Raw genomic sequence first — 13,090 nt, 5'->3', positions numbered from 1 at the left:
AAAGTAACATGGTGTGAGGGCAGTGGTCTTCAAGCATCAACAATCAGGGCACCCGTAGTTCACGCATCAACAAACAGAGTATCCGGTTTGTCTGGAGAATATCCGGTATAATGAAGAGGAGAGGGGGGCTCTAAAAGTAACATGGTGTGAGGGCAGTGGTCTTGTAACATCATATTTAAGGCAAATTAGTGGAGCTCCTCGGTAGTTTATCGTGAATCATGAATACGTGCAGCAGGTGTGACAAATCGTATTCGCGTTCGGATAGCCTGTCGCGACATATAAAAAAATGCAAATACGGAAATGTGGATAGTGATAAGAATGGGGATTATTATATTCCCAAAAAAAGATTAAGACCACTTGGAGTGGAAGTGATAGATTCAACTGTTTCGAAATTATCACACGCGTTTAAAAACAGAATCGCATCTTATCGTTTTAATAGTGGTAAAAAACTGGATTATCATGGATTTTTAAACGATGTTAAACCCAAAGTTTTGAACTTGGAGTGGAAGTGATAGATTCAACTGTTTCGAAATTATCACACGCGTTTAAAAACAGAATCGCATCTTATCGTTTTAATAGTGGTAAAAAACTGGATTATCATGGATTTTTAAACGATGTTAAACCCAAAGTTTTGAACATTTTGAGTGAATATTTACATCAGCACAATATCATAAAGGTAAATTTTGAAATATTTGGTATTTATCTAAAACCTGACACTAACCTATCAGATATCAAGTCCATGAACACATGTAATAAAATTATAACTATCAGCACTGAACTGGATGAAGTATTCGATGATTTTAAGGAAGAACTGATGACGCAAGCATCAGAATTTCAAGAGAAAGATTCAAATTGGGTATTGCAGGAAATAATGTTTTTAGATGTTAACATAAACAAATATAGTAGTATTTCCGCATCAACATATATTCGTCTCCCAATACCTATAGTACGAAAACACGCTATTTTAAATATCGAAAACAAAGATAATAAGTGTTTTGCATGGAGTATTATTGCAGCTATTTTTCCTGCTAGTGGCAACCCAACTAAACCAGAATCATATCCACCATACGATACTTTGTTGAATTTTGAAGGAATTGACTTTCCGATGAAACTAAAAGACATTAAAAAGTTTGAGAACCATAATAATATTTCAGTAAATGTTTATGGACTAGAATCAAATTTCGTAAATAATAAAAGGCAATATGAAATAGTTGGACCATTGCATTTTACAAGTAATCGCCATCCCACTCACGTAAACCTTTTGCTTATAACAAATGATAAACAAAGTCATTATTGTCTGATTCTAGACATATCGAGACTTGTAAAAAGTCAAAAAACAAAAAATTGTCGCAAAGAATACTTATGTGATGGATGTCTACAATTCTTTGACAGTGAAGAAAAGCTCCATAATCACCAAAATAATGACTGTTCTCATATTTACACAGAACTTCCCACAACGAAACCTAAAATTAATAAGTTTGGTGAAATGGTGCCAGAAAATATACTAAAATTTATAAATATCCAAAAAATGTTACCTGTGCCATTTGTGATCTATGCTGATTTTGAAAGTTTGCTAAAGCCCATAGACCATGTTGAACCTTGTAATGGAAATTCATATTCCGTTAAAACTGCTGAACACCAAGCATATTCGTTTGCATTTTACCTTAAATGCAACTATGATGATTCACTTTCTAAACTAATAAAATATGAAGGACATGATGCTCCCAAAGTGTTTATACAGAAATTGGATGATTTAGTGCATGAACTATATAACAATCACCTTAAACATATTAAACCAATGTCGCCGTTAACTAAAGAAGAAATTGAAAAACATGAGACTGCTACCGAGTGTTACTTGTGTGGAAAGCCATTTAATCCTTTCAATCGTAAGGTGAAAGATCATCACCATCTCAATTCATTATATCTTGGACCCAGCCATAACTCCTGTAATATAAATTACAAACTCTCAAATACAATACCCGTGTTCTTTCACAACATGAGTAATTATGATTGTCATCTGTTTATTAAAGAGCTTTCAACAACAGGTGAAAAAGTTTCAGTAATTGCACAGACCAAAGAAAAATATGTTACATTTTCTAAAAAAATACTATAGACCAGGGTAGAAAAATAAAAACGGGAAAAAAATCAATACAGGTATTTGAAGGTGCTAAATCGTAGGGAGGATATAGTTAATTAAAAATACATACAGAGGTACTCGTAAATCGATCTCATTTTTTTATAAAAAAATGCCAAAGTCAGAAAATATGGTTTTTTGCCTATAGCATTTTTAGTATCATATTGACAGCAAAAGTTGTTTTATGAAAGTTGTGTATCATAAAAAAACGATTAATTTGAATTTTTACAAGTTAAAATCCATCAAGAATTAACCGAAATAATTGCAAAAAACCACGTTTTTTGCACTATTTTGGAAATGTTAATAACTTTTACTAAATAGGTCGTAAGGAACTTATTGTACCTTGATCATGAGATAATTAAGTGCCTTTATTAGTTTACAAAATCTCAACAAGATCTGTTTGTTAGTTTACAAGTTATGTTAAATGTTTATCCCAGACATCGAATGTTTAAACAATCATTGTTGCCCAAGGAGTGTTTTCAGAGCTTTTTGGCAAAGTGCAATGACTACTTAAAGACTAAAAGTACTAAGAAAGTTAAAAAAAATAATATATTTGTTTTTTAAGTGTTGTTAAACAAGTCGATAAAAAAATGGTAAGTTTTTTCCTCATAAACAATTAGAATATCTTTGCCATTTTTTCTAATAAATAATTATAATTGGTTGTGTCAAAAATCTGGTAAAAAAATGCACATTAAAATGAAAAAAATAACTTCCTAGGACCAATAATAGCCAAGTTACACTTTTTATTTTGAAAAATCACATCTCTATTGTCTATAAATATTAAGAGTTGAAATTTTTACAGCATGGTAATAAATATCTATATTTTATATGACAATTGATAAGTACGAAATATCTTCTATTTAAAACGAGTAATAACCCTGTAAAGTCAAGTTCCGCACGCTGACTGAGCTGGGACCGTGTGATATGGAAGAATGTCGGAGTTCAGTTTCTCTAGTCGAGATTTTGCTATAGAAAGTTCAATTTGGAGCGGTTGAAAAATTTTATAATATCTCAGCTTCCAGAGAACGTAGAGCCTTCAATTTTTTTTTTAAATTGTGGTAACTCGACGAAAGAATAACAACTAGCTAATTTTCATTGACCGGAAAAATCGGAAAATTCTGGAAAATGGATTTTTTTATTCAACATTCTATTTACAACGTTAACAGTAATATATTTTGATAAATATTTTCATAAAATATTATAAATTTGTGAATAAATATTAAAATATAATTATAGTATGTATATATTTATTTATATACAGGGTTGTTCATTTTATTCGCCTCAGTGTCTGTACGGAAAACGACTTGATTTAAAAAAATTCTTCATAGAAATATACAAAGCCATTAACACTACAATCTAAAAATAATATGAATTATACAGGGTGCTTCAAAAAAGAGTGGTATGTCAAAGATATATTTTTTATGGAACACCCTACACCTGATGAAATTTTTGAATTGCTCAATTTGAAACAATATGCTAGCTGCTAGCTAGACTATACCTAAGTACAGGATGTTTTAATTTATTTAAATTTTGAGAAAAATGTAAAATTTTAGAAAAAAATAAATATTTACGAATCTAAGAATCGGTGACAATTTTTTCTTTAATCTTCATAATAGACTATTTAGCATATTTAAACAGATGTTTATTGTAACAAAATTTATAATTACTTAGGTCCAGTTTCACCAACAACAAATAAATCAATGAATGCTATTCGTCGAATAAAATGTATTAGATGTTTAAGTTTATATTTTGTTTCAATATAGCTTTAATAATTTAAAGTGAAACTGGCAAATTTACTTTCTTCTAAATATTTACTTGCCAGATTAACTTGCCAATTTACTCAAAGAGTAAGTATTTTTTTGATAAAAAAATAAAATAAGTATTATTTGACGTTAGTAAAATGGAGATATATCAGTTTATTGGTCGAATAACTTTAATCATAGAATAAACTACTATTAGTCGTTGGTGAAACCGGCCATTAATCGTACATTTTTAGATTTAAAAACTAATTGGAAATAAAAACATTCTCAAATTAAGAAAAAATGTATATGTATAGATTATAATTATTGATCTTCGTTAATTATACACAGTTTATGTACAGATTTATTAATTTCTTAAACATTATCCCTAATTTTTTTAAACAAATCTTCTTCAACTTCACTTTTGTCATCTATAATAACTGTCAAAAGGTTGTAGCATCTTTTTTCGTCAGTATCATCTTTGCAATTTATGCAAAGCTCGGTACAATTGATTTATTTTAAGAAATTATGGATAATGTGGAAGAAATTGATGAACCTGTACAAGAACTGTGTAGAATTAACGAAGATCAATAATTATAATCTATACATTTATTTTTTCAATTTGAGAACGTTTTTGTTTTCAATTAATTTTTAAACCTGAAATTGTACGATCATGTAATTATAAATTTTGTTACAATAAAAATCTGCTTAAATATGCTAAATAGTCTATTATGAAGATCCAAAAAAAAAATTGGTCACCGATTCTTAGATTCGTAAATACCTGTTTATTTTTTTTCTAAAACGTTACATTTTTTTTAAATTGAAATAAATCAAAACACCCTGTACTTAGGTATAGTCTAGCTTATTGTTTAAGGGCAAATTCAAAAATTTCATCAGGTGCAGGGTGTTCCATAAAAAATATGTCTTTGATATACCACTCTTTTTTGAAGCACTCTGTATAATTCATATTATTTTTGAATTGTAGTGTTAATGGCCCTGTATATTTCTATGAAGAATTTTTTTTAAATCAATTCGTTTTCCGTGCATACACCGAGGCGAATAAAATGAACAACCCTGTATACATACTATAATTATATTTTAATATTTATTCACAAATTTATAATATTTTATGAAAATATTTATCAAAATATATTAGTGTTAACGTTGTAAATGAATGTTGAATAAAAAATACATTTTCCAGAATTTTCCGATTTTTTCGGCCAATGAAAATTATCTAGTTGTTATTCTTTCGTCGAGTTACCCCAAAAAAAATTAAAGGCTCTACGTTCTCTGGAAGGTGAGATATTGTAAAAATTTTCAAGCGCTCCAAATTGAACTTTTTTTAGCAAAATCTCAACGCGAGAAACTGGACTCCGACATTCTTCCATATCACACGGTCCCTGCTCAGTCAGCGTGAGTAACTTGACTTTAAAGGGTTATTACTCGTTTTAAATAGAAGATATTTCGTACTTATCAATTGTCGTATAAAACATAGATATTTATTACCATGCTCTAAAAATTTCAACTCTTAATATTTATAAACAATAGAGATGTGATTTTTCAAAAAAAAAGTATAACTTGGCTATTATTGGTCCTAGAAAATTTTTTTTTCATTTTAATGTACATTTTTTTTTCAGCTTTTTGACACATCCAATTATAATTATTTATCAGAAAAAATGACAAAGATATTCTAATTGTTTATAAGGAAGAACTTACCATTTTTTTATCGACTTGTTTAACAACATTTAAAAAACAAAATATATTATTTTTTTAACTTTCTTAGTACTTTGAGTCTTTAAGTAGTCATTGCACTTTGCCAAAAAGCTCTGAAAACACTCCTTGTAACATATACTTAACATTATCCATAAACATTTAACATAACTTGTAAACTAACAAACAGATCTTCTTGAGATTTTGTAAATTATACTAAACTAATATTTTCTGACTTTGGTCTTTGTTTATAAAAAAATAAGGTCGATTTACGAGTACCTCTGTATGTATTATTAATAAACTATATCCCCCTACGATTTAGCACCTTCAAATACCTGTATTGATTTTTACCCTGAAATCGCTCATATTTATCTTTCTACCCTGGTGTATTGTGGAGAAACACAAAACACAAAAACACATACTTATTATGTGTTTTTGTAGATACACATTAAAACTAGTTTTGGCCCTATAATGAGGTATGTTTTTGTTTATGTTTTCAGTTTTGTTGAATGTTTTTGTTTTTAATTAATTTTTAAATCTAAAAATGTACGATTAAATAATTATAAATATTATTACAATAAATATCTGTTCCAATATGCTGAATAGTCTATTATAAAGATACAAGAAAAAATTTGTCACCGATTCTTAGATTCGTAGATATTAATTTTTTTTTCTTAAACCTTACATTCTTATAAAAATCGAAATAAATTAAAACACCATGTATTTACGTGTAGGAAACCCTTATAAAAATATAGCTTATTTTTTAAGGAAAATTCAAAAATGGCTCACGAGTAGGGTGTTCCATAAGAGAAAATATAACTTTAATATACCCCTCTTTTTTGAAGTACCCTGTATAATTTTCATTAGTTTTAGATTGTAGTGTTAATTGCCCTGTAAATTGCTGTCAAGAATTTTTTTTTAAATATCAAGTCGTTTTCCGTACAGAGACCGAGGCAAATACGATGAACCACCCTGTATATATATATACAAAAATATATATACTATACATTTATTATTTATTTACTTTATAATATGTTATGAAAATATTTATTGAAATATATTAGTGTTAACGTTGTAAATGAATGTTGAATAAAAAAGTCCATTTTCCAGAATTTCCCGATTTTTCCGGTGAATGGAAATTAGCTAGTCGTTATTATTTCGTCCAGTTACCCCAATTTAAAAAAAATGAAGGCTCTACGTTTTCTGGAAGCGGAGTTATTGTAAAATTTTTCAAGTGCTCCAATTTGAACTTTCAATACCAAAATCTCGAAGCGCGAAAGCGGACTCAGAGATCCTTCCCCCATCACACGGTCCCAGTTAAGTCAGCTCGAGTACCTTCATTTTAAAGGGTTATTACTCATTTTAAATAGAAGATATTCTGTAGTTATTAATTGCAATGTAAAATATAGATGTCTATTATGATTTTTTGCAAATTTCGACTCTTAATATTTATAAACAATACAGATATGATTTTTCAAAAAAAAAAGTATAACTTGGGTATTATTGGTCATAGAAAGTTTATTTTAAGTTTTTAATGTGTGTTTTTTTACCACTTTTCTGATACAACTAATTATAATTATTTGTCATGAAAAATAACAAAGTTATTCTAAATGTTTATAAGGAAAAAACTCGCTATTTATTAAACGACTTGTTTAAGAACATTTAAATAATAAATGTATCATTTTTTTTAAATTTCTTAGTAGTTTCAGTCTTTACAAACTCATTTCACTTTGCTAAAAAGCTCTGAAAATACTCCTTGGGCAACAATAGATGTTTAAACATTCAATGTTTTGGATAAACAATTAACGTAAGTCGTAAACTAACAAAACGATCTTCTTGATACTTGGCACTCTAATAAAGACACATAATATCCTCATAATTAAGGTACAATATGTTCCTTAGGGCATATTTAGTAAACGTTATTAAGATTTACAAAATAGTGCAAAAAATGTGGTTTTTTGCAATTATCTAGGTTAATTATTTATTAATTTTAACTAATCAAAATTAAAATTAATCGTTTTTTTATGATACACAACTTTTATAATACAACTTTTGCTGTAAACATGATACAAAAAATGCTACAGGCAAAAAACAATATTTTCTGACTTTAGCCTTTGTTTATAAAAAACTGAGGTTGATTTGCGAGTACCTCTGTATGTATTTTTAATTAACTATGCCCCCCCTACGATTTAGCACCTTCAAATACCTGTATTGATTTTTACCCTGAAATCGCTCATTTTTATTTATCTGCCCTGGCGTACTAGTAGAAAAGTCGAAAAATGGTCTAGATAAATACATAACTCTGAAATTTGTTGATTCATACAGATTTTTGGCAAAATCTTTGGATATTCTGAGCACAACTTTAGACTCGGAGCAGTGTACAGAAATTAGAAAGTATTTTCCAAATACTAAACACTTTGAACTTGTGAGACACAAGGGTGTCTTTCCTTATTCATATATGGATGGATTTGACAGACTTAAAGAAAAAACACTACCACCTAAAGAAAATTTCTACAATAATCTAACTAACAAACACATTTCTGATGAAGATTATGCAAGAGCAATTGATGTATGGAACACATTTGATTGTAAATCTCTGAGTGACTATGCTATGGTGTACTTAGTATCAGATGTCTTATTATTGGCTGATGTGTTTGAAAATTTTAGAAAAATATGTCACAAAGAATACAATTTGGATCCTTGTCACTACATAACTGCTCCTGCATTAAGTTGGGATGCTATGTTAAGATATACCGAAATTGAACTAGAGCTTCTTACAGATGTGGACATGGTACACTTTTTAAAGAAAGGAGTAAGAGGAGGTGTGGCACAATGTAGCAAACGAGAAGCCGTGGCCAATAATCAATATGTACCCAACTATGATCCACAACAACCCGAGTCTTACATAATGTATCTAGATGCCACAAATTTATATGGTGCAGCCATGTGTCAATATCTTCCATATGGAAATTTTAAATGGGTAACTGATGTTGAAAACTTCAACTATTTTTCGGTGGAGGATGATGAGGATAAAGGGTATGTGTTGGAAGTGGATTTGGAATATCCAGCTCATTTACATTCTTTACATAATGATTTGCCATTCTGCCCCGAGAGCATGGTACCTCCAGGAAGCAAATATCCTAAACTTATCCCAAATTTCAACAATAAAACTAAATACATTATCCATTATCGCAATCTTAAGCAGTGTCTTAGGTATGGTCTGGTACTAAAAAGGATTCATCGTATACTAGAGTTTTCACAATCACCATGGTTAAAAAAATATATTGACCTAAACACATCACTCAGAAACAAGGCCAAAAACGAGTTTGAACGGGATCTTTTTAAGCTTCTGGTTAATGCGATATTCGGTAAAACTCTAGAAAACGTTGAAAAAAGAAGAGATATCCGCCTGTGCACCCGCTGGGAAACAAAAACAAGGTCATTGGGAGCCAGGGTACTTATCTCCAAACCAGAATTCAAGTCTTGTTCCGTGTTTAATGAGAATTTGGTGGCGATCCATTTGGGTGAAACCAAAATAGTTTATGACAAGCCTCTCTATGTTGGTTTCACAATTTTAGATTTATCAAAAACAGTGATATATGATTTTTATTATGGATACATCAAAAAGAAATATGGGGAAGCTGCAAACTTGTTATACACAGACACAGACTCCCTGATTATGGAGATATATACCCCCAATTTCTATGAGGATATGAAAAGAAATTTAGAACATTTCGACACCTCCAACTATCCAACTGATAATATTCGCAGGATACCGAAAACACAATCAATACTAGGAAAAATGAAAGATGAATTTGCATCTGTACCCATTAAATGTTTCTATGGTACAGGTGCTAAAGCTTATTGCATAGAAGCAAATAAAATAATAAAAAAAGCAAAAGGCATTTCAAAACACGTAACCAAAACACAGTTGCAAAAGAGTGATTATGTACTATTAGTGAAAAAAGGTGGTGTAATTTTTAGAAAAATGTATGTATTTGTGTCTAATTTACATACCATATATACTGAACTTAGGAATAAAGTGGCATTATCTTCTAAGGATGACAAACGCTGTGTAATAAACGGTGACGTAAAAACTCTTGCTTGGGGGCATTTTCTAATTAGTCCACATAATGGTACTATAGATGATCTTATTAGGTATGGGAATGAGCTGCTACACACCCCGGAATTGGTCGATTTAGAAAAGATTCCTCTTGAAGAATTGTTTCAAGTCGATTCTTTTCAATATGATTCATACTTGTAAAACTTGTAAATTGTATATTTTTATGTATTAATAAAACACATGTATATCAACATATTGTTTTATTTAAAACCTTACACAATTCTATTAATACCATAATTATTGAAAAAGTCGAACATAGAGCTATATAATAAAATATTGGAGATATGACTGCATCCTTTCTAGGTCTTTCATTATAAAGTTCTAGCCATTTGGAGTCACTGCTTCTACCACTCATATGTCTAAAACGCAATTTATATTTAGTGCTATTTAATGGTATTTCAGCTTGTAAAGTTGGTAAAAAATTGTTTCCCGGATATGATTTCATTCTTGACCATGTCTCAGGCCATGTTTCATTTAGAGTACCATTACTGTCAAAGCACACAAAAACTTCTCTAACATTGATGGGTTGCTGAATTAAAAGCAGATTTCGCAGAATTGCTTGTAAAACAATAAAGTCTAATGATACCATCTTAATAATCTCTACCAAGATTTTAGCATCTATTTATAGTAAATCTAACTTTGGGCGTGGGGAGTCACATGTATATGGTGGAGATTCCATTAACCCATCACGATAACCTACGTTTCGATGAGATAACCCCATAGGTCTAGTCTCACTACAAAATACACAAAATTCAAACACCAATTTCCACCCTTTAAATATTAAGCTTCTTGGAATAAGTTTAGTTCCACACATTTTACGACAAATAAGACAAAGCTTTTGTCGTACACAATAAAAGGGGAGTCTTGTTTCCCACTCGTCACCACTATAGTTAAATAGATCGTTAAAATTATCCGCATATTTGTGTGACATATTTGAACACAACGCATGGTTTCACGTGGCTTACAACGATCTGGTTTATGATGTAGCTTAACAAGTTTCAAAGGGAATGAGTCACGCAAGCTGATCACGTCTCGCGTGTCTGGTAAAATCTAGGAGTGGGGGATAGTGACCCACACATTTGCAACTGGTGTCAATGAGAGAAGGGAGGATATAAGAGTACAGAAACATCGATAATGTAAACAGTATGTGCTCAAGAAGGCTTCGTGAACGTGTTGAACAATTTAGTAAAGGTATTAACAGAATAAAACGTGATATTTTAGTTTATGAAAAAACAAGAAATATTAAACAGTTAGAGAAGAGTATTAACCAGTTAATAAGAAAATATAAAGATAAGGAATATATGTTTAAAAACTTTTCACGACTTAGTATAAGTGATGCGTTTGCGTAGTGGAAGAGTTTATCCTCCTGAAGAAGAAAATAGACTATTTTTTGTTTCTGCAATCGAGGAGCAAAAGTGGATAGATTTGGTGTTTAAAAACATTAATCGTTTTAACAATAATGGAATGTTGCCAGAAAAGAATTGTGATGAATCAACACCCGCAAAAACCTTTATACCTGTTTACAGAAGCAGAACTACAAAACTTTACCATACCATACATTAGAAAATCTGTAGATCCATACGAACTACTTCAGTCTTGGCATCTCCTACCCCAGAAATTTGTGCAAGATTTTGAAATTCGAACTCGACTTCCGTGTTTTGTTCATTTCAATCGTCCCGAATGGAGAACAGAGGAAGGTACTGCTCCTGCTCAATCCAGTTGTCGTTTATGCAGATTTGCACTGGAAAATTTATATAACAATTATATCGGTTAAATAAAGTACTATTTTTTATTAAGGTTTTTTTATTAATAAAACAAAAATGTAAAAAAAAATCTTTATTGCATCATAAAAGTATCATACAAATAAAATACGTTAGATAACGCACATACACTATTATTATTGATATGGTAAGGACATTTAGACTCCATTTTTTCCAAACCTGGTTGTTCATCAAATTCCACAACTGGAGCTAAACTATACTTTTTTATATACTGAGACTTTTCTCTTCCTTTAACATAGACGATATCGACATTACTTGTCAAGCATTGGATAATATTATGAACTTGATGTACCGGGGTAAATCCATGATCCCAGTTAAGACCATGATAATTATTCATTAACCATACAGCTTGTTTATGAAACTCTGGATTCAGCAACCTCATTGGATATGGTGGTTTGAAGAAATGATGACTAATTTTTTGACCATCATAAGTGGCCAACTCTTTTGCGATAAATTTATTTTTCTCGGTATTAAAACCTTGTACATCTATTATTAGGTGCATGTTAAAGTCTGTCTTTGTATGGTGTCTAACCTATATTTATAAACCTAATTTGACTCATGCGCATGAGAGGGTTCCCCATATAATGTCATAGCCTCATGACTTCATTATGTACATATACCTTAACTTGTCCAGCATAATATAAATATTTAGTTTTATAATTGTTTTACTATTTTAGTTAAGGGATTATACGTAAATTCTTTTTCGTGTAATATCAGACAATAAGCAGAGATATCAGAGGTTGTTGGGTCATCTGTCTCAAATTCTATACGTAACACAACAGACCCCGATTGAATGATTTCTTTTTGACGAGAGCAGTCAATATGTATAAGCGGGGCAATCATTTTAAAGTCATGTGGATTAAATATAGGTTGATTCAGCACCATGTGATAATAACTTTCTTGAAAATTAGCAAACATTTCATAAAGTTTCGCAAATCTATTTGTTTTAAAATCTATTTGTAGGTCATTATAAGGATATCTTTCAGAATTTAAAAACACTTTAATAGTTTTTAAATTGCAATGATCAAATTTACTCATATCTTTTGTTAATTTCGATTTTCTGTTATTTTGGAAAGCAACAATGATGTGACGAGGTGTTTCTATTTTCGTACTAGTGCGCACAGACCATGTATGGCGGTTAGAGTTGTTTAGAGCAGGATATTCAATCATTTGCCATGAGCGAAATTTAATAGGAAGTTCTGGATTTGTATGTGAAATCTTATTAAGCCGTAACTGTTCTTGTATACTTGGTGTTACATGTGGAACCTCCCAATATAATTTATTAATATCAATCTTCGGTCGTTCGCTTTCATCTTCGCTTACTACAGCATCAATATCATCATTTGATCTAATAAGTATTAATTCCATTTTTAAATTCATTATGATTCTCGTAAAATCTTCGAAGAAACCTGATAGCAGTCGTAGAGGTATACATACGTTAAAGTTTCCATTTGAATCCACCAACACACTGTCTTTGGGGACTTCATTATTAGTTTCCAGTCTACCTCTTTTTGGAAACCATCCCGAGTTTTCCAATTGCAGGCTTTGGTTTTCGTTAAGACTAAGGTAGTTTTTAATACTTGATACTAAGCCTACATCACGT

At 30.5% G+C, this 13,090-nt stretch overlaps 1 protein-coding gene across 1 annotated transcript; it reads left to right on the top strand.

The window, feature by feature from the left end:
• The first annotated feature begins 739 nt into the window (after positions 1-739).
• LOC126893074 (uncharacterized) lies at positions 740-9,847 on the top strand. Its single transcript, XM_050663016.1, has 3 exons — positions 740-1,886; positions 5,220-5,286; positions 7,909-9,847. Exons 1-3 carry the CDS (start codon positions 740-742, stop codon positions 9,845-9,847), a joined length of 3,153 nt encoding a protein of 1,050 aa, XP_050518973.1.
• The last annotated feature ends 3,243 nt before the right edge of the window (positions 9,848-13,090 follow it).

This window comes from Diabrotica virgifera, chromosome 10 (genome assembly GCF_917563875.1).
Source record: "Diabrotica virgifera virgifera chromosome 10, PGI_DIABVI_V3a".
Classification (NCBI taxonomy): domain Eukaryota; kingdom Metazoa; phylum Arthropoda; class Insecta; order Coleoptera; family Chrysomelidae; genus Diabrotica; species Diabrotica virgifera.
The sequence above is the reverse complement of the archived record's forward strand: the minus strand, read 5'-3'. Positions and strand labels throughout refer to the sequence as shown.

Coding starts and splice junctions, on each gene's coding strand:
- LOC126893074 (XM_050663016.1), top strand. CDS start 740: ATGAACACATGTAATAAAATTATAACTATCAGCACTGAACTGGATGAA. Junction 1,887..5,219: donor GCCATTTAATCCTTTCAATC/GTAAGGTGAAAG, acceptor AACTTTTTTTAG/CAAAATCTCAACGCGAGAAA. Junction 5,287..7,908: donor ACGGTCCCTGCTCAGTCAGC/GTGAGTAACTTG, acceptor TGATTCATACAG/ATTTTTGGCAAAATCTTTGG.